Source organism: Stegostoma tigrinum, chromosome 11 (assembly GCF_030684315.1).
Source record: "Stegostoma tigrinum isolate sSteTig4 chromosome 11, sSteTig4.hap1, whole genome shotgun sequence".
NCBI lineage: Eukaryota > Metazoa > Chordata > Chondrichthyes > Orectolobiformes > Stegostomatidae > Stegostoma > Stegostoma tigrinum.
Genome location: NC_081364.1, coordinates 10,030,770 through 10,052,632, shown reverse-complemented (window position 1 = coordinate 10,052,632; position 21,863 = coordinate 10,030,770). Strand labels below are relative to the sequence as shown.

Here is a 21,863-nt window from a genome sequence, read left to right as displayed (position 1 = left end):
ATTGGAGAGAAGAAGGCTAAGAGGGGACTTAATAGAGACGTACAAGATCATCAGAGGATTAGGTAGGGTGGACAGTGAGAGTCTTTTTCGTGGGATGATGACGTCGCCTTGTAAGAAGGGGCATAGCTGCAAATTGAAGGGTGATAGATTTAAGACAGATGTCAGAGGCAGGTTCTTTACTCAGAGAGTGGTAAGGGCATGGAATGTCCTGCCTGCCAATGTAGTTAACTCAGCCACATTAGGGGCATTTAAACAGTCCTTGGATAAGCATATGGATAATGATGGGATCGTGTGGAGGGATGGGCTTAGATTCGTTCACAGGTCGGCACAACATCGAGGGCCAAAGGGCCTGTTCTGTGCTGTATTGTTCTATGTTCTGTGTTCTAAACCAAATACTTAATAGGGGTCATGAAATTATGTTTACTGTTAAGGATTTTTGTACAAGTTGCAGCAAGTGGTGATCTTATGCAGTACAGTTGTGCTCCATCAGTGTTGGATTTCAGTTATTACTTATATATTCAGAACACAGCCGTGTAAACGGGAGAGTGGTGGTCAATGGGGCAGGAAGAGCCAAAATCTCCGTCCCCGCCTTCATCCCATGACCAACCCTCCCTCTCTCACCTGCCTCCTTGACCTGACACAATCTGTCCATCATCTCTCCCACCTATCTGCTCCTCCCACCTCACTGACCAATTCCCCACACTCGTTACGTGCACTCACTTACCACCATCCCACCTACCTTCACCAGCCCCACCCCTCCTCTCTAATAATTTTTGAGCTCCCTTCCCCATTTCTGAAGAAAGGTCCTGATCCAAAACACCAACTTTCCTGCTCCTCTGATGCTTTCTGCCCAGCTGTTCCTCCAGCTCCACACTGTGTTATCTCTACAAAGGGTGAAAGATGGTTTTAAAAGTAAATTGGCAAGAAATGTTAAAAATGTACAGCAAAAGCTTCAATGGGTGTATAAAAAGGGAGTATCTAATATGAAGATAACAAAGTGTGAAGCTGGATGAACACAGCAGGCCAAGCAGCATCTCAGGAGCACAAAAGCTGACGTTTTGGGCCTCGACCCTTCTATAGGCCCGAAACATCAGCTTTTGTGCTCCTGAGATGCTACTTGGCCTGCTGTGTTTATCCAGCTTCACACTTTGTTATCTTGGATTCTCCAGCATCTGCAGTCCCCATTATCTCAGTATCTACTATGAATGTGGGACCATTGGAGGATGCAATTTGGGAACTCATAAAAGGGAAAGGGGAAATGGGAGATAATTTCAAGCAGTACTTTTCATCACCCTTTACCGTGGAAGAAACTGTAAACATCTTAAAGATATCAGATAACCAAGGTGCTAATAGGAGGAGAGGTCTTGTTTGAAAGTCTCTATCATGATGGACAAAGTATTTGGCACACTAATTGGACTGAAGACAGATAAATCACTCGGAATTGATGACCTGCATCCAAGGACTTTATAGGAAGTGGCTGTGGAGATGGTGGGGGTATTGGTCAAAATATTCCTGAATTCTAACTGCTAATGTGACGGCTATGTTCAAGAAGGAAGAAAGCATGAATCGCCAGGTCCGTTAGGCTAACATTCGTTGTTGGGAAAATTTTAAGAGTTCATCACTACATGCATTTAGAAAGGTTCCATGCAGTCAGAGTTTTCATGATTTTGTGGAAAGAAATCATGGTCAACAAATTTGCTGGAGTTCTTTGAAGATATAACAAGTAGAGTTGATGAAGAGGAACGGGTAGATGTAGTCTATTTAGGTTTCCAACAGGCATTCGAGAAAGTGCTGCATAGAACATAGAAAAGTACAGCACAGTACAGGCCCTTCGGCCCACGATGTTGTGCTGTGGAATAATCCTAATCCAAAAATAAAATAACTTAACCTACATTCCCCTCAATTCACTGCTGTCCATGTGCATGTCCAGCAGTTGCTTAAATGTCACTAATGACTCTGCTTCAACGACTACCACTGGTAAACTATTCCATGCGCTCATAACCCTCTGGGTGAAGAACCTCCCTCTGACGTCTCCTTTATACCTTCCTCCTAACACCTTAAAACTATGACCCCTCGTGGCAGTCAGTCCTTCCCTGGGGAAAAGTCTCTGGCTATCGACTCTATCCATGCCTGTCATTACCTTGTACCCTCGATCAGGTCTCCTCTCTTCCTCCTTTTCTCCAGAGAGAAAAGTCCGAGCTCAGTCAACCTCTCCTCGTAAGACAAGCCCTCCAGCCCAGGCAGCATCCTGATAAACCTCCCTTTTGCACCCTCTCCAAAGCCTCCACATCTTTCCTATAATAGGGTGACCAGAACTGGACACACTATTCCAAGTGTGGTCTCACCAGGGTTTTGTACAGCTGCAGCATAACCTCGCGGCTCTTAAACTCGATCCCCCTTTTAATGAAAGCCAAAACACCATATGCTTTCTTAACAACCTTATCCACCTGGGTGGCAACTTTGAGGGTGCAATGCACTTGAACACCATGATCACACTGCCGAGAATCCTGCCTTTAATCCTGTATTCAGCATTTAAGTTCGACCTTCCAAAATGCATCACTTCGCATTTATCCAGGTTGAACTCCATCTGCCATTTCTCAACCCAGCTCTGCATTCTGTCAATGTCATACAAAGTTATTATACAAGATAAGAGTTCCATGGTATTGGGATAATGCGTCAGCATGGATTGAAGATTGGTTGATACACAAAAGACAGACAGCCAGGATTAATGAGTCTTTTTAAATTTGGAAAGACACGCTTAGGGAGAGCCACAGGATCAATCCCAGGACATTAATTATTCACTATCCATATTAATAACTTGAAGGAAGGGTCAAATGTGATGTACCCAAATTTGTTGGTGAGTTGAAAATAACTGTGCATATTACTCATGGTAATGAGGCATGGATAGAGTCGATAGCCAGAGACTTTTCCCCGGAGCAGGATTGGCTGCCACGAGGGGTTATAGTTTTAAGGTGTTAGGAGGAAGGTATAGAGGAGACGTCAGAGGGCGGTTCTTCACCCAGAGAGTTGTGAGCGCATGGAATAGTTTACCAGTGGTAGTCGTGGAAGCGGAGTCATTAGTGACATTTAAGCGACTCCTGGACATGCACATGGACAGCAGTGAAATGAGGGGAATGTAGGTTAGGTTATTTTGTTTTTGGATTAGGAATATTCCACGGCACAACATCGTGGGCCGAAGGGCCTGTACTGTGCTGTACTCTTCTATGTTCTATGTTCTAACGGGAGGGCATTTTGTGATTAGGACATAAGGAACCTACAAGAAGGTAAAGAAGGTCAGAAAGTATGACGCCATGCACTTGTGTTGGAAGAATCAAAGTGAAAGTTATAGAACATAGAACAGTACAGCACAGAACAGGCCCTTCAGCCCACAATGTTGTGCCGACCATTGATCCTCATGTATGCACCCTCAAATTTCTGTGACCATATACATGTCCAGCAGTCTCTTAAATGACCCCAATGACCTTGCTTCCACAACTGCTGCTGGCAACGCATTCCATGCTCTCACAACTCTCTGCGTAAGGAACCTGCCTCTGACATCCCCTCTATACTTTCCTCCAACCAGCTTAAAACTATGACCCCTCGTGCTAGCCATTTCTGCCCTGGGAAATAGTCTCTGGCTATCAACTCTATCTATGCCTCTCATTATCTTGTATACCTCAATTAGGTCCCCTCTCCTCCTCCTTTTCTCCAATGAAAAGAGACCGAGCTCAGTCAACCTCTCTTCATAAGATAAGCCCTCCAGTCCAGGCAGCATCCTGGTAAACCTCCTCTGAACCCTCTCCAAAGCATCCACATCTTTCCTATAATAGGGCGCCCAGAACTGGACGCAGTATTCCAAGTGCGGTCTAACCAAAGTTTTATAGAGCTGCAACAAGATCTCACGACTCTTAAACTCAATCCCCCTGTTAATGAAAGCCAAAACACCATATGCTTTCTTAACAACCCTGTCCACTTGGGTGGCCATTTTAAGGGATCTATGTATCTGCACACCAAGATCCCTCTGTTCCTCCACGCTGCCAAGAATCCTATCCTTAATCCTGTACTCAGCTTTCAAATTCGACCTTCCAAAATGCATCACCTCGCATTTATCCAGGTTGAACTCCATCTGCCACCTCTCAGCCCATCTCTGCATCCTGTCAATGTCCCGCTGCAGCCTACAACAGCCCTCTACACTGTCAACGACACCTCCGACCTTTGTGTCGTCTGCAAACTTGCTGACCCATCCTTCAATCCCCTCGTCCAAGTCATTAATAAAAATTACAAACAGTAGAGGCCCAAGGACAGAGCCCTGTGGAACTCCACTCACCACTGACTTCCAGGCAGAATATTTTCCTTCTACAACCACTCGCTGTCTTCTGTTGGCCAGCCAATTCTGTATCCAAGCAGCTAAGTTCCCTGTATCCCATTCCTCCTGACCTTCTGAATGAGCCTACCATGGGGAACCTTATCAAATGCCTTACTGAAGTCCATATACACCACATCCACAGCTCGACCCTCATCAACTTTTCTAGTCACATCCTCAAAAAACTCGATAAGGTTTGTAAGGCATGACCTACCCCTCACAAAGCCGTGTTGACTGTATTTGATCAAGCCATGCTCTTCCAGATGGTCATAAATCTTATCCCTCAGAATCCTTTCTAACACCTTGCAGACGACAGACGTGAGACTTACCGGTCTATAATTGCCGGGGATTTCCCTATTTCCTTTCTTGAAGAGAGGAATTACATTTGCCTCTCTCCAGTCCTCAGGTACGACTCCAGTGGAGAGCGAGGATGCAAAGATCTTCGCAAGTGGCGAAGCAATTGCATTTCTCGCTTCCCAAAGCAGCCGAGGACAAATCTGATCCGGGCCTGGCGACTTGTCAATCTTAATGTTTGACAAAATTTTCAGCACATCAGCTTCGTCTATCTCTGTCCATTCCAGCATGCACACCTGCTCTTCAAAGGTTTCATTCACTACAAAGTTCGTTTCTTTCGTAAAGACAGAAGCAAAAAACTCATTTAGGGCTTCCCCTACCACCTCAGGCTCCACACACAAGTTCCCTATGCTATCCCTGATCGGCCCTACTCTTTCTTTGACCATTCTCTTATTCCTCACGTAAGTGTAAAATGCCTTTGTGTTTTCCCGGATTCCTTCTGCCAAGCCTTTCTCGTGCCCCCTCCTGGCTCTCCTCAGACCATTTTTGAGCTCCTTCCTTGCCTGCATGTAATCCTCTCTAGCTGAACTTGGCCCTAGCTTCCTCCACCTTATGTAAGCTACCTTCTTCCTTTTCACTAGAAGCTCCACCGCTCTCGTCATCCAAGGTTCCCTAATCTTACCCCTTCTTGCCTGTCTCAGAGGGACATATTTACTCATCACTCCCAACAACTGTTCCTTAAACCGTCTCCACATGTCGATAGTTCCCTTACCATGGAACAACTGCTCCCAGTCCATGCTTCCTAACTCATGTCTAATCGCATCATAGTTTCCTCTTCCCCAATTAAATATCCTCCCATTCTGCCTAATCCTCTCCTTCTCCATAGCTATGTAGAATGTGAGGCAGTTATGGTCACTATCACCAAAATGCTCTCCCACCACAAGATCTGATACCTGCCCCGGCTCGTTTCCGAGCACCAAGTCTAGAATGGCCTCTCCCCTCGTCGGCCTGTCAACGTACTGCGTTAGGAAACCCTCCTGAACACACCTTACAAAAACAGCTCCATTCAAATCTTCTGCTCGAAGGAGGTTCCAGTCAATATTAGGAAAGTTAAAGTCACCCATTACAACAACCCTACTGCGTGCACACTTTTCCAAAATCTGTCGACCTATGCTTTCTTCAATCTCCCTGCTGCTATTGGGGGGCCTGTAGTAAACCCCTAACGAGGTGACTACTCCCTTGCTGTTCCTAATTTCCACCCATACTGACTCAGTAGGCAGATCTTCCTCGACAATGGAAGCTTCTGTAGCTGTGATACCCTCTCTGATTAGTAGTGCTACGCCCCCTCCTCTTTTTCCCCCCTCCCTATTCTTTTTAAATGTTCTAAACCCTGGAAGATCCAGCAACCATTCCTGCCCATGAGAATGGAGAGATTCTCCCAAAAAGTGCAACACAGAGGGTTGCAGGTCTAGCTGCTCATGAAACACCAAAAATTAGCATGCAAGTGCAACAAATGGTTCAGAAGGCAAATAGAATTTTGTTCTTTATTGTCGGTGGGGTGGGGTGTGGGTTGAAGTTTGAAGACAGTAATGTCTTGTTGCAACTGTACAGGATGCAGGCTTGGTCACATCTGGAGTAATATGCACAGTTTTGGTTGACCATATTTAAGAAAGGATTTACTGGCATTTAAAACCATTCAAAAGTGATTAAGCTGCTTCTGGTGTGATTGGGTTGATTTATCAAGAACAGGTTAGGTCTTTATTCATTACAGTTCAGAGGAACCAGGGAGAAGGCTTGTGAAGGGACTTAAAAGGTAGACATTGAAAAGGTGCTTCCAGAAGTGTAGGAGTCTCACACCAAGGAACAGAGTTACAGAATAAGGCACCATTCATTGAAAACTGAGTTGCAAAGGAATTTTGTCTCTTGGAAGATAGTAAATATTTAGAATTCTGTATCCCTTAGCTTTGTGGAAGTTAGATCACTGAAAATATTTAAAGAGAAGCTAGATTTTCAAAATGCCATGGTGTTGAGTGCGGTGAGGAGCTGGCTCAAAATGAGAGTTGAGGCGATCTGGGACAGGTCAGTTATGATCTTATAGAATGGCAGGCTTGAAGAATGATTGATCTACTCCTAATTCAATTTTGTATATTCTGATATCAGAATTGATGCAGATTTATGAAAATACCCTGGAGCACATGTTCTGTGTTACTTTGTTTGACATGCGAAAATTGTCTGGTTGTGGGTTGTTCTCGCAAGTCAATCTGTGAGGCCACTAATAAGAGGAAGTTAATCAGTGGCTTCCCAATGGAGAATTCAAAAGAACTTTGAATTTAAAATGAGGAACATACTACCCCACAGAGTAGTTGAGGCAATTAGTATAGATACTTTTAAGAGAAAACTAGAGAAGTACATGAGAAGCAGTAGAAGGACATCTGGATTTAGATTATCAGGCTGGAAGGCCCATGTGGAGCATAAAGAATGGCATGAATTTATTAGGCCAAATGGCCTGTTTCTTTGCTTTGTAATGTTAGCAGTGTTTCAGGGGTTAGACAAACGTTAGCGCAGGAAAAAACATTTTTAACAAATATTTCCTTGAGATCAGTAAATTTTGCATTTTTTATTGTTCTGTATAAATAAATTTGTAATGGGAACTGGATTTTTAATGATACCAAAATAAATAAGTGAGTTGTGAAGAGACCGTAAAGAAATTGCAAAGGAACATAAATGTTAAGTGAATGGACAGTTAATTGGCAGATAGCATGTAATGTGCAAAGATGTAACATCTGTCAAAAGAAATAGATAATCAAAACAGAGAGAGAATCTGGAATGTTGAAGTGCAGAACTATCTGGGTGTCATTTTATATGATTCACTTAACAGTATGATGTGATGGTGCCAATGTTGGACTAGAGTACACAAAGTGAGAAGTCACACGACACCAGATTATAGTTCAACAGGTTTATTTGAGATTACCTGATGAAGAAGCAGCACTCCAAGAGCTTGTTGTTTCAAATAAACCTGTTGGCTATAACCTGGTGTCAGGTGTCTTCTGACTTTGTCCACAAAAAATTGTATGCAGCTATAGCAAATTATTAGGAAGACAAATGCAGTGTTGGCCTTCATGGCAAGGGGCATGAGGTTAAATAAGTAGAGAGCTGTTTAATGTACAAACCATTAGTAAGTCTGTGTACAGTTTTGGTTTCTTTAAATAAAGAGGAGTATACTTGCATTGGAAGCAGTTCAACTCTGGTGTGAAAGGTTGAAAAAACATTGAGTAAGTTGGCCATTGGAATCTAGAGGAATGAAAGATGACAACATTGAAACATATAAGATTCTGAGGAGGTCAATAAGATCAAATCGAGAAGATGTTTCCCCTCATAAGGAAACCTAGACCTGGGCAGCTTAAAAGTAAAGAGTCTCTCATTTAAGCCTTTTCTTCTTCTAGGGGGTTGTTAGCGTTTGGAATTTTCTTTGCTGATGGGCAGTGGAAACTAAAATATATTTGAGGCTGAGTTAGACAGATGTTTGATCTGTGAGAAATGACGGACAGGCAGGAAAGTGGAGTTAATGCCACACTCAGATCAGCCACAATTGTATCGAATGGCAGAACACACTTGAGGGGCCAAATGGCTTTTTGCCTGAAAGACTGCAAGGTGAGGCCTGGAAGTTAAAATTGCTCGAGCTTGTGCTGCCGAGTTGCATGGGGTGCACATTGTCTAACCAAGCAAGCCAGCTGTCAAACGACATCCCCCCCCCACCATCCTCGCCCACACCCTGCCACACTCTGCACTAAGCTTAGTGAAGTTCAGCCAAGGTTTTAATGAGTGTCAAATAGGAAGAGTGATAAGTAATGAGACTCAGAAAGGCTGTTAAAGAGCAACCACTGATGACAGAGTAGTTAAAATCAGGATGCAGATGTCCTAGAGTGTAATGGGACTGGAAGAGTTCCAGAATTAGGAGGGGCAGTCAGAGCAGTTTGAGACCTTTATAATCAATGCCTTGTTGACTAGGAGCTGCTGTTCATGAGCACAAGGGTAGAAGGGATTTGTGTGAGTTGGGATCTGGCAAGTGGTCTTTCTGTTAGCTCAAATAGGGTGGAAGGTTGGAAGCTTTTCAGAATTGCTTTGGAGTGGTTCATTCTAGACATACTAAAAGCATGAATGAGGGTTTCCAGTATTGAATGAGCTGAGACAGATAAAATGGAAGTGGAAAGAAGCAGTCTTGGTGATATTTCAAACATGACTTTGGAAGCTAAGCATACTTCCCAAAAATATGTGAACAATTTGTTTCAGCCTGTGTCATTGTCAGATATTATCCAAAAGGACACATTTCATACCCTCTCAGACTTTGCAACTCTAATAGCTAAAAATTGCCTAATTTTCCCACTCAGCAACTAATTTAATGAAGTTACTATAATTCCAGGCGATCATTTTGTCATCAGAGAGAGACGACAGGTAGTGGTTTGCCATGCTTCAGATGAGGGAAGAGGTTGAGAAGGAGAATTCCTCTTGGCAACCTCAGCTGTGCAGGAATTGAAATCATGTGGGTGGTGTCACTCTACATTGCAAACCAGCTGTCCCACTAACTGAACTAACCAATCCCTAAGATCATTAACAGACTGATTGGAAACATATTGGACAGATGCACAACCCCGGAACATTAAAAGCTGTAAACTGTATTGAGCTCTTTACTGCATTTTAAGGTGATAGAAGAAGGAAGTGTTATATCAGCCAGTTATCTAATACACCGATGGATGAGATACAGCCTCACAATGATCCTTCCCTGAACAACATAGGAGTTTCAGTCGAGTTTCAACCTCTGTGGTACTCATTCATATCCTACTGCACCATTTTGCGGTTTGATTTTATAGCTTCCTTGGGTCAGGTTGGGTCAGAATCAGATGTAAAATTAGGAAGTATACCATAGGTTCAGTTCCTCACCACCCATCGGCCAATTGAAGCCCTTAAGTTGCCAATTAATGGTCACTCAAGCACCATCTCACACTAATATTGGACTCTTACTAGTGACCAATTAAAAGGGTGGAGACCTTATATACTCCTTGTGACCCCAGAAGACCTTTGAATATTTTCTTCCATCCTTGCATCTCTCTCGACGCTAACCGCTCACTATCTTCGTCTGTTCTTGGCCCTGTCAACTTAGCCTCCTTGAGAACCCAGCTTAACTTATAGTTCATCATCCATCACGCCACAGTTTTTTAAGATGGCCTGCTGCCCGTAGTGCCAACCGCTTCCGAGGTACTTCCACTTTATTAAGATCAACCAGATTAACAGCCACAGACAGGGAACTCATATTCAGTGAGGCCCACATGGCTGACCTTGTTACAACCACAACATCTCTCCCGGTCTGAGCCCAAGGACGCAGGCCTGTTCTTTTTTTTTATATGTCCTCTTGGGGCTGTTTAACACCAGGTCAGGTTCCTCCAACTCTGCCTCTGATACAGGTGGCATGTAATGCACAACAGCTCGTTTCTTGTGACCAGAGCTTCTTGGAAGAAATCCATTCTTCTCTTCAGGTGGGGAAGATGGTGACATCTGCCATGTCCATCTCAGATTCTGAGATATCTTAAACCCTTGACAAAGAGGGAGAACTCATGGGTTCTGGAACAGTTGAAAAGTAGTGGAGGAGCTAGTTATGTTTTGCCCCTGCATAGTTTGCAAGTTTACAGCTTTCATATGGTCTGCCTGCTAGTTCAGGACCATCACACCTACCTGAACTTCAGATGTCATTGGACCTGACCTCACGTCATCCATGCCTCTTATTTATGCAGGGCCATTCCTGTGGTTCCTACACTAAACTTCTTCTCCTGAAGTAAACTGCCTCTCTAGCTTAGTAGAATGTTGTGTCAGTCATTGGGGTTTTTGATGCTATTTCACACTTCCTCACCAGGTCTGCGAAGATCACATTTAACCTGGTTTGGAGTCTTCTCCCCATTAGCAACTCTGCTGGAGCTATCCCTGTACTCGCATGACGTATAGTATCTAGTGAAACTGTAAGCTGTTTCTTTATAAGATAACAAAGTGTGAAGCTGGACAAACACAGCAGGCCAAGCAGCATCTCAGGAGCACAAAAGCTGACGTTTCGGGCCTGGGCCCTTCACCAGAGAGGGGGATGGGGAGAGAATTCTGAAATAAATGGGGAGAGAGGGGGAGGCGGACCGAAGATAGACAGAGGAGAAGATAGATGGAGAAGAGAGTATAGGTGGGGAGCTAGGGAGGGGATAGGTCAGTCCGGGGAGGACGGACAGGTCAAGGAGGCAGGATGAGGTTAGTAGGTAGGAAATGGACATGTGGCTTGAGGTGGGAGGAGGGGATAGGTGAGAGGAAGAACAGGTGAGGGAGGCGGGGACGGGCTGGGCTAGTTTTGGGATGAGGTGGGGGGAGGGGACGAGCTGGGCTGGTTTTGGGATGCAGTGAGGGAAGGAGAGATTTTGAAGCTTGTGAAGTCCACAGTGATACCATTGGGCTGCAGGGTTCCCAAGCAGAGTATGAGTTGCTGTTCCTGCAACCTTCGGGTGGCATCATTATGGCACTGCAGGAGGCCCAGGATGGACATGTCGTCTGAGGAATGGGAGGGGGAGTGGAAATGGTTCACTAGTTTGAGGTGCAGTTGTTTATTGTGAACCAAGTGGAGGTGTTCTGCAAAGCGGTCCCCAAGCCTCCGCTTCGTTTCCCCAATGTAGAGGAAGTCACAACGGGTGGATGCAGTATACCACTTGGCAGATATGCAGGTGAACATCTGCTTGATATGGAAAGTCATCTTGGGGCCTGGGATGGGGGTGAGGGAGGAGGTATGGGGACACGTTAGCACTTCCTGCGGTTGCAGGGGAAGGTGCCGGGTGTGGTGGGGTTGGAGGGGAGTGTGGAGCGGACAAGGGAGTTGCGGAGAGAGTGGTCTCTCCGGAAGGCAGACAAGGGTGGGGATAGAAAAATGTCTTGGGTGGTGGGGTTGAATTGTAGATGGCGGAAGTGTCGGAGGATGATGCGTTGTTTCCGGAGGTTGGTGGGGTGGTATGTGAGGACGAAAGGGATTCTCTTCTGGTGGTTATTGCGGGGCCGGGGTGTGAGGGATGTGTTGTGGGAAATGCGGGAGAAACGGTCGAGGGCGACCTCAACCACTGCTGGGGGGAAGTCGTGGTCCTTGAAGACCGTGGACATCTGGGATGTGTGGGAGTGGAATGCCTCATCCTGGGGGCGGAGGCGAAGGAATTGGGAATAGGGGATGAAATTTTTGCAGGAGGGTGGGAGGGAGAAGGTGTATTCTAGGTAGCTGTGGGAGTCGGTGGGCTTGAAATGGACATCTGTTTCTAGCTGGTTGCCTGAGATGGAGAGGTCCAGGAAGGTGAGGGATGTGTTGGAGATGGCCCAGGTGAACTTGAGGTTGGGGTGGAAGGTGTTGGTGAAGTGGATGAACTGTTCGAACTCCCCTTGGGAGGAAGAGGTGGCGCTGATACAGTCATCAATGTAACGGAGGAAGAGATGGAATTTGGGGCCAGTGTAGGTGCGGAAGAGGGACTGTTCCACGTAACCTGTAAAGAGGCAGGCATAGCTTGGGCCCATGCAGGTTTCATGGCCACCCCCTTTGTCTGTAGGAAGTGGGAGGAATCGAAAGAGGGTATTGAGGGTGAGGACAAGATCGGCTAGGCGGATGAGGGTGTCGATGGAGGGGGACTGGTCAGGCCTGTGGGACAGGAAGAGGTGGAGGGCCTTCAGGCCATCTGCTTGAGAAATGCAGGTGTATAGGGACTGGACGTCTATGGTGAAAATGAGGTGTTGGGGACTGGGGAATTGGAAGTTCTGGAGGAGGCGGAGAGCGTGGGTGGTGTCACGGATGTGGGTGGGGAGTTCCTGGACCAAGGGGGAGAAAATGGAATCAGATAGGTGGAGATGAGTTCAGTGGGGCAGGAGCAGGTGGAGACAATGGGTCAACCAGCGCAGGCAGGTTTGTGGATTTTGGGAAGGGGATAGAAGCGGGTGGTGCGGGGTTGGGGAACAATAAGGTTGGAGATTGTGGGTGGGAGGTCACCTGAGGTGATGAGGTTGTGAATAGTTTGGGAGATGATGGTTTGGTGCTCAGAGGTGGGGTCGTGATCCAGGGGGCGGTAGGAGGAGGTATCGGAGAGTTGGCGTTTGGCCTTGGCGATGTAGAGATCAGTGTGCCATACTACAACTGCACCTCCCTTGCCTGTGGGTTTGATGGTGAGGTTGGGGTTTGAGCGGAGGGAGCAGAGGGCTGCCTGTTCTGCGGGGGAGAGGCTGGGGTGGGTGAGAGGGGTGGAGAGGTTGAGGCAGTTAATGTCTCGATGGCAGTTGGAGATGAAGAGGTCGAGGGAGGGTAGGAGGCCTGGGGGTGGTGTCCAGGAGGAGGACTTGTGTTGGAGGCGGGCAAAGGGATCAGTAGAGGGAGGGTTAGACTCCCGGTTAAAGAAGTAAGCATGGAGGCGAAGATGGCGGAAAAACTGCTCTATGTCCAAACGTGACTGGTATTCGATGATGTGTGGGTGGAGGGGGAGAAAGGTGAGCCCCTTGCTGAGGACTGACCATTCGTCTTCTGTCAGTGGGAGGTCTGGGGGATAGTGAAAATTTGGCAGGACTCAGTGTGGCTGTCTACTCTGGGGTTGCTGGCTGTGGAGGCTGTGGGCAGAGCGATGTCGGCGTCTGCTGTGGGCGGGGTTCCATCGGCATCGGCTGTGGGTGGGGTTCCGTTGACAGTAGGCGGAGTGCCACTGGCTTTGGCAGTGGACGGAGTTCCGTTGGCGGTGGGCGATGCGGCGTCGGCAGTGGGAGGAGCGCGGTGGGCGGCAGCAGCAGCAGTGAGGGTGAGGTTTGTGGTATTAGTTCTGTAAGCGGAGGCGGTGACTGCAGCAGCGGTCACGTTCGTGGTCTCGGAAGTGGTGTACCCGGCGGTGGCGGATGTGATGTCATTGGTGGGTTCACCGGCCTTGTCCTCATGGTCAATGGCAGCAGGTACATTGTGGGGGAGGCGCAGGGACAGGCAAGGGATTTGAGACATAGAGGAATCCTGTTTAAGGTGGCAGCAGCCAGTGAGTTTGTTGTAGTTCTGATTTTTGGTGTCCAGTAAAGCTGAGTAGAACTGGTTGTTCAGTTTGTGGATCCTGCGGAGGATAAAAAACAGGAGGGGTCCTTTGCAGGTCTGGGAGAGGCAGGCTCTGAGCTGGGGCAGGCTGGATTGCAGTGCCTGGAGATGCCGGCGCATGGCTGCGTGTGTCTGTTTCAGGACTCGCAGGGAGAAACGTTGCTGAAGGGTCTAGATGTACTGGATGTAGATATGGTCACGGTTTGGGCCAAATTGGGAATGGTTGAATGTGGACTGTAGTCCATTGGGGATGATCTGGTTCCGTAGGCAGGTGCTGAGGAAGGTGATGTGGCTGTGGTACCTGGTTTGCTTCAGGACATGGTCGAGCAGTTTCAAGGCCGAAGAGATTACAAGAGAGTAGCAGTGAGGGAGAGATTCCCTGAGGTTGGTCCGGAAGGAGGAGGTTAGGCATCCCGAAGAGGTTTCACAGTGTTTCTTTAAGACATTCAACTTCAGAGAATACTCACACTCCATGCTGGTAAACAATGGCCCGTTATCTGTGACCAACACTTCCAGGAGTCCATGTATGCAAAAGATGTTCACAGTTTTTCTGTCGTCCCCATGCTTGACAAATGAATTCTGTGCACATCCAGCCACTTTGCAGGGTGTCCACAATGACTAAGAACATTGACCTCATGAAAGGACCTGCATAGTCGACATGTTACTGAGCCCAAGGTTTATCTGGCCATTCCATCAAATATGGGGAGTTGGTAGCAGTAATTTTTTTCCTTGTTGGCACCCTGGGCACTCTCCTACCAATGTGGCTATTCCTGCATCCAATCCTGGCCACCGGGCATAACTTCCCACCAATATCTTCATTTTGGAAACCGCTGGATGACCCTGATGGACTTCAGCCAGTATCTGGCAGTGACCTTTGCTTGGGACAATCACTTTTGGTCTCCATAATAATATGCCATCTTCTGGTCTCTCCGCGGCTAAAAAGGTTTCAGTTCTGGTTGTGATGGCCCTTTGGTTTCCCCATCACCACCTGTTGTTTTCAGTTTTGCCAGGACTGGAGCTTTCTGCACCCAGAGCCTGATATTGTCAGCTGTGACTGGAAGTGTGTCCAGAAAATTTAAAACCATAATGGACTCTGCCAGTGGCGGTACCACCAGTGGTGTATCTGCCAGTGGGAGGCGGTTCAGTGCATCCACTTTCACTTCTAGGCCTCTTGAATGTTGGTCCAACTTGTAATTGTGTACTCTGTTTTAAAGCCCTCTGCTGAATTTGACCTGAAGCTATGGGCAGCACTGCCTTGCCCTCTTTAGTAGACATAGCTGGGATTTGTGGTCTAAATATGACTTCCAAACTTTGCTTCTCTCTCTGGGCAAATTTACACTCTGCATTAGCCAAAGCTCTGGATGCATATGCTCTTGAGTGTCACTCTCCTTTGGGCCACCAATCAGCTAATACTGCGCTGATGCCATGCAGGGAGGCATCTCATATCAATGTCAAATCTTGCTTATGATCGTAGTGCCAACACCTTAGAGGGCTATAACTGTTTCTTCACTTCATGCCAGCTATGGCTTGACTACATGACCGTTTTCAAGGCTGACCCTTTCTCTAAGAGTTGATGCAAAGATGCCACGATAAAGGCTAGGCTATGTATGAACTTTTCATAATAACTTACCAGCCCAAAAAAGGACCTAAGCTCCAGTACAGATGTGGGAGCAAGGCCATCTTTGATTGCCCTCCCTTTATCTTTCAATGCATTTAACCCGGTCTTGTCAGCTCTGTAGCCCAAGTAGATCACTGTGGGTCCATGGAATGTGCATTTTTCCCTTCTCAAACGTACACTCACCTGGAAGAAATGTCTAAGAACTAGGTCCAAGTTCACTAAGTGCTCCTTGTTGGTCTTCCGTATTATTAGCACATCATCTAGATAAATGGACACCTGGGGTAGATCTTGTAAAATGTCCTCCATTGTCTGCTGAACAATTGCACTGGTTGACAATACCCCAAATGGCAGTCTCACCTTTCGGTACAAATGCTGATGAGTATTAATGGTAGCATACTCCTGGGAATCCTTATCTAACTGCAATTGCAAGTACACATGGCTCATGTCCAATTTCATGAAGGACAGCTCCCCCCCGATGGCTTTGCATTATAAATCCTCCATGTGAAGGATTGGATATTTATCCAGTTGCAAAAAGCGGTTTACCATTTCTTTAAAATCCATACAAAGGCAATCTGACCTGTCAGGCTCCACAGTCAATACGTCCGGTGACCATTCCACAAAGTGGACTGGTTTGATGATTCATTTGCTTTCCAGCCTTTTGATTTCTGCTTATACTTTTGTCCGTAAGGCAAATGGCACTAGGAGGCCCGTACAAAATCATGGAATTGCTTCCTGGTTGACATGCAAGGTGGCCTTGGCACCTTTGATATTGTCTAGTCCTTCTTGATGAACTTCAGAGTATTTGATTAGGACTTCATTTAGGCAGTCATTTCCAAATCGAAAAATGTTGGGCCAAACTAGATGAATCTTTCTCAACCAATTTTGCCCTATCAAGCTTGGGCCTGAGCCTTTTACAACAATCAGTGATAACTGAACCAGCTGCTTCTCATAAGAGACCAAAACTAAAGTTGTACCCTTAATCTGTAAAGGTTCCCCAGTAGGTTTTCAGCCTAGTCGAGGTTTTGCACAAGCTTAAGCATTCAAGTCGAAAGCAAAGTTTATTAAAGACTGGTTCTGTGATCACTGAAATGGCCACGCCAGTATCGACCTCCATTAGACCTATGACTGTTTAACCAAACCATTTAACAAAATGTTTATTTTGATTGTTTCTGCTTTGGATGCTGCTAACAATTTAACTGTTCCAAACCAGTTGTAATTGCACTTTTCATGGTGTGCCCTCTTCTGGTTACCATCCTATGAGTTCTCTTGCTCAATCTAGGTCTAGTGGGACTCTTGAGCACTGGCAACAACTACAATAGCTTGCTGGCCCGGATCCTGAAGAAAATGTTAACTGTTTAGCTGAGTCTTGGCTTTGGGGTTTTACTGTATAGTGACCTAAAGTCCCTCTGTTCAGAATATGTCCTAAGTGAGGCTACGCAATTCCCTTAAGTGGTGTAGCCAAGATCAGTCAGGCAGGTAATGTTGTCCATCGGAATACCCTGCAATTCATATGCTCCACTTTCCACACATTCCAATGATAAAGCCAGTTGTAGTGCCTGTTTGAAGTCCAGCTTGAAGGACACTTTTGCATGGTCACATCATTAATCTCGCATTACAAGCAGTCTCTGTGCATCTCATTAAGGGTTAAGCCAAAGTCACATGCCTCTGCCAGTCACCTTAACCCAGCCAGAAATCCCGATACAAGTTCCCCGGTTCTCAAATTGCCAAATAAAACTGAAAGCATCTCAGAATTAGGGGAGAACTGGGGTGAAATATTCCTTAACTATATCCGTTAACTCTTAAAATTTTTTTGTATCTGGTCCCTCAGGGAAGGTTAGGCTTCTAATAACTAAAAAAGCTGCAGGCCCACAAGCCATCAGGAGAATTCCTCATTGCTTTTAATCTTTTCCAGTATCTTTTGCTTGGAAAAAAGAACGCATTCATTTAACATACTGAACCTAATTATCGATGACAGGATCAAATGAGTCATTCCCAAGTAACAGCGTGATGCCAGAAATGTTTACCCTAGCTGTTGTGAGTACATTCCTTCAGGACCATGTTTTTCTCTCGTTGCTGTTGAAATAACCCCACAGAAGGTTGGTGCAGCATCACCAAATCAACCTTTATTTACACGTCAAAAGCCATTGACACTGTTCCTCCTTCCTCAGAGCCAGTTCTCAAAGTGAATAGAGCCTCTGACACTCCTGTTTATATCTGTCAGCCAAAGCTCTCTGATTGGACCAGATTAAAGGCCCCCTATCAGGAAACTCATATTCAATGGGGCCCACCTAGCTGACCTCACTACAATCACTGTGTTAGTCAGAGATTTTTTTCAGGAAATATATTTCTGCTGTTTGTAAGGATCTTTAGACTTGTGAGTCTGACTTCACTGTTGGAAGTGATTCTGAAAGCTTGGATTTATATGCATTTGCAGAGGCAAGGAATGATTAGGGATAGTCAGCATGGTTTTGTGTAAGAGAAATTGAATCTCACAAACTTGACTGAGTTTTTTGAGGAAGTAACCAAGAAGATTGATGAGGGCAGAGTGGTAAACATTGTTTTTATGGATTTTAGTAAAACCTTTGACAAGGTTCTGCACGGTACTACGTAGAACCGCATACTACATATGTACCACATATGGCACTATGGCTCAGTGGTTAGCACTGCTGCCTCATAGCACCAGGGGCCTGGGTTCAATCCTACCCTCAGGCAACAGTCTACGTGGAGTCTGCACATTCCCCCAGTGTCTGAGTGGGTTCCCTCCGGGTGCTCCGGTTTCTTCCCACAGTCCAACAATGTGCAGGCTTCGTGGATTAGCCATGCTAAATTGCCCATAGTGTCCAGGGACGTGTAGATTAGGTGCGTTATAGGGGAATGGGTCTGGGTGGGATGCTCTGAGTGTTGGTGTGGACTTGTTTGGCCGAAGGATCTGTTTTCACACTGTAGGGATTCTGTGATACTAAAGTCAGATCACTTGGGATTCAGGATGAACTTACAAATGGATGCATAATTGGCTTAACGGCTGGAGACAGAGATGGTGAAGAGAGAGACTGGAGGCCTGTGACTAAAAATGTTTCAAAAGGTTCAGTGTCCACTTTTGCTTGGCATTTACACAAATAATTTAGTTGAGAATATAGAAGGCATGGTTAGTAATGCAGATTACATCAAAATTGATGGTATAATGTAAAGTGAAGAAGGTTGTCTAAGATTACAGAGAGATCTGGATCAATTAGGTCAAGGCTAAGAATGGCAGATGGAGTTTAATTTGGATGAACAAAAACAAAGTTGCTAGAAACGTTTATCAGGTCTTGCAGCATCAAGAGAGTTAACATTTCAGGTCCGATGACCCTTCCTCAAAACATTTAATTTGGATGAAAGCGAGGTATTGAATTTTGGCAAGAGAAATAAAGGCAGGACTTATAAGTAGAGCCGAAGGAGTGTTGTAGAACAGAGAGACCTAGGGGTTCAGGTACATAATTCTTTGAAGTTTGCCTCATATATAGATTGGTTGGTTAAGAATACTTTTAGCACGTTTGTCTTCATTGAGCAGACCTTTGAGTATAGGAGTGGGGACACTGTGTTGAGGTTTACAGGGCATTGGTAAGGCCTATTCTCAAGTACTGTGTCCACTTTTGGTAGCCCTGTTACAGGCAGGATATTGTTAAGCTGAAGAGGGTTCAGATGAGATTTACCAGGTTGTTTTCCAGGACTGGATGGTTTTAGTTATAAAGACAGCATAGAAAATTGAAGGGTGGCCTTATAAAGGTTAATAAAATCATGAGAGGGTGGAGAATTTCAAGACCACGGGTCATATTTTTAAGGTGAGTGTCAGAAGATTTAAAAAGGACATGAAGGGCAGTTATTTTTTAACACAGTATGGTTCCTATGTGGAATGAGCTTGCAGAGAAGGCGGTGGATGTGGGTACAGTTACAGTGTTTAAAAGATATTTGGATGAGTACATAAATAAGAAATGTTTGGAGGGATACGGGCCAAGCACAGAAAAATGGAACTAATTTGAATTAGGATTTCGGTCATCATGGACTGGTCGGATCAATGAGCCTGTTTCCATGCTTTATGACTCTGTGACCCTCTAACCAAATGTCTCAGGAAGTCCTTAAAGCTTTGTTATAAGTGGTATTTTCTTCCCTTCAAAGGCCATAGAATCATACTTACAATGGAAAGTTTCATTTTTCTGTTTCACAATTTTTGAGCTACCTGTGTATAATAGCGAACAAAATCGTCACCAGTCAACAATTAAAAACATTTAAGACAAACAGAGTCACTTTCCATAATAGAAATCTGCAAAGAACCAAAAGGTAAGCATTTGTTGAGTGAAGAAGTAGTCAACTTCCTGCAGAAAAGTTGTAAAGTGATTATTAGCACGATGGATTATAATATGTCCCTGACAGATAGAACAATTTGGGAGCAATTTTGATCTGACACACCATCTGAATACTGATGGGATCAGTTGCAGCTCAAAAGTTTAGCACCCATTTGATTTCACTGACGGTTGAAATTAAGCACTGTGTAATACCTGTCTTACTCATTCAATTGGAGTGTTTCATCAGAAGTATAATATGGGAAAGAGCCTTGAGACTAATACCAGGTCTTGCACATCTGTGGGCTTATCAATAATAAAAACCAAAAGAACTGCAGATGCTGTAAATCAGGAACAAAAACAAAGTTGCTGGAAAAGCTCAGCAGGTCTGGCAGCATCTGTGGAGGAGGAAACAGAGTTAACGTTTCAGGTCCGGTGAGTTCTGAGGAAGGGTCACCGGACCCAAAACATTAACTCAGCTTCTCAATAATGATTTTTGAATGTTGCATTTTAGAGGGTCTTGTCTATGTGCTTCACCTTCTGGACTACTATCCAATCCCACAGGTGAATCTCATGCCTCATAATGAATAAGTGTGTATCCTCATCTGCTAGTATCCAGGCAAATATAACAATATTCAGGATAAAGTAGAGAATCCCTACCACCAGTTTCTGCCTTTCTAAAAACAAATCAGCAATTCCACTTAACTGGCAAACTCTACTTTGGCTTAAATATACAAGCACTGGGTAAGTACCAACAACAAAATGGTTTGCCATTTCACTTATTTTCCCTTCAGTCTTGTGAATGAAGTGGGATACATTTGGCAACAATTCAGTTGAGGGATTAATTAACTCTCGGTGCAGTTTATTCAAAACCTTTCTACTGGTTAAAACAGCAGAGCAGCAATGTGAAAAGGCTTCTGTGCTTTTCTAAAATTCTTAAATTAATTCAAGAGAGTTGCAGCATCAAACCCATCCTGACCAGAATTTGTATCACACAGATTCCCAGAAGCTGACTCGGATCTGTGGATCAGTGGATGTTATTGTCAGTAACCCTCCATATGTGTTTCATGAAGATATGTTTGGGCTAATGCCTGAAATCCTCAGGTAATTGAACAAAACACATTCTCCTACTTCCTGTAAACCTTATTGATCCACCGTTCTTCTCATACCATGGAATGAGGGACAAAATTGTTCCTTCCTTTCACCTTAAAATCTATCTGCATTCTAATTCTGCCCAATATACTGCAATAAAAGAGATAGTAGGAACTGCTGCTGCTGGAGTCTGAAATAACAAGGTGTGGAGCTGGATGAACACAGCAGGCCAGGCAGCATCAGGGGGGCTTCACAGGGAGGTTAAAACTCACTCAAAGATAGTAGGAATTGCCGATGCTGGAGCCTGAGATAACAAGGTATGGAGCTGATTGAATACAGCAGGCCAGGCAGCATCAGACCCGAAACTTCAGCTTTCCTGCTCCTCTTATGCTGCTTGGCCTGCTGTGTTCACCCAGTTTCACACCTTGTTATCTTATACTGCAATAAAAGCTTCCTTTCCAGTTAACTATTTGTGTCTGTTGTGAATTCTGTGATTTTGATGCTGTTTCCTTAATTTCATCCAATTGGTTTTATTTAGAACAAACAGAACTCTACAGGCAGTATGGTGGCATTGTGGTTAATACATTTACCTCACGTGCCGGGAACCCAGGTTTGTTTTCAGTCGTCTGTCTTTCCACCAGGTGGTCATGTTTCCTCCCACAGTCCAAAGATATGCAGGTTCGGTCAATTTTCCATGCTAAATATGGAGTTAACAGGGTGGCTGGGATGCTATTAAAAGGTGAAGACTCATTAGCTGAATGACTTCTATCTACACTGTAGGGATTCTATAGTTTTTGAGCTAATGTCTAATGATATAACAGTGGTCTCTTGTGTGGGAGGGTCACAGTTGATGTGTATATAGGAACATACAGAATTGAAGCAGAAGTAGCTCATATACCCACTCAGACCTGCTTTGCTATTCAATGAGATCTTGGACTGATCTATTTCTGTTTTGAATTCTCAATTGTTGTCGTAACATACACATTGTGGACTGGAGCTATGGAAAGTGAGAGTAGTGGATGCAGTGTAATTTCCAACACACGGCCGATCCGAAATCTTACTGCC

At 45.1% G+C, this 21,863-nt stretch overlaps 1 protein-coding gene across 3 annotated transcripts in view; it reads left to right on the top strand.

Moving 5' to 3' along the window:
- hemk1 (HemK methyltransferase family member 1) overlaps positions 1-21,863 on the top strand; it is a 149,723-nt gene that overhangs the window by 86,455 nt on the left and 41,405 nt on the right. For all 3 annotated transcript variants that reach the window (XR_007249229.2, XM_048547490.2, XM_048547489.2), the window contains exon 8: positions 20,705-20,810. Coding sequence is in view for 2 of the 3 variants with exons in the window: in XM_048547490.2 (XP_048403447.2) it covers positions 20,705-20,810 (106 nt within the window). In the remaining variant the exon portion in view is untranslated. The remainder of the gene's footprint in view (positions 1-20,704; positions 20,811-21,863) is intronic.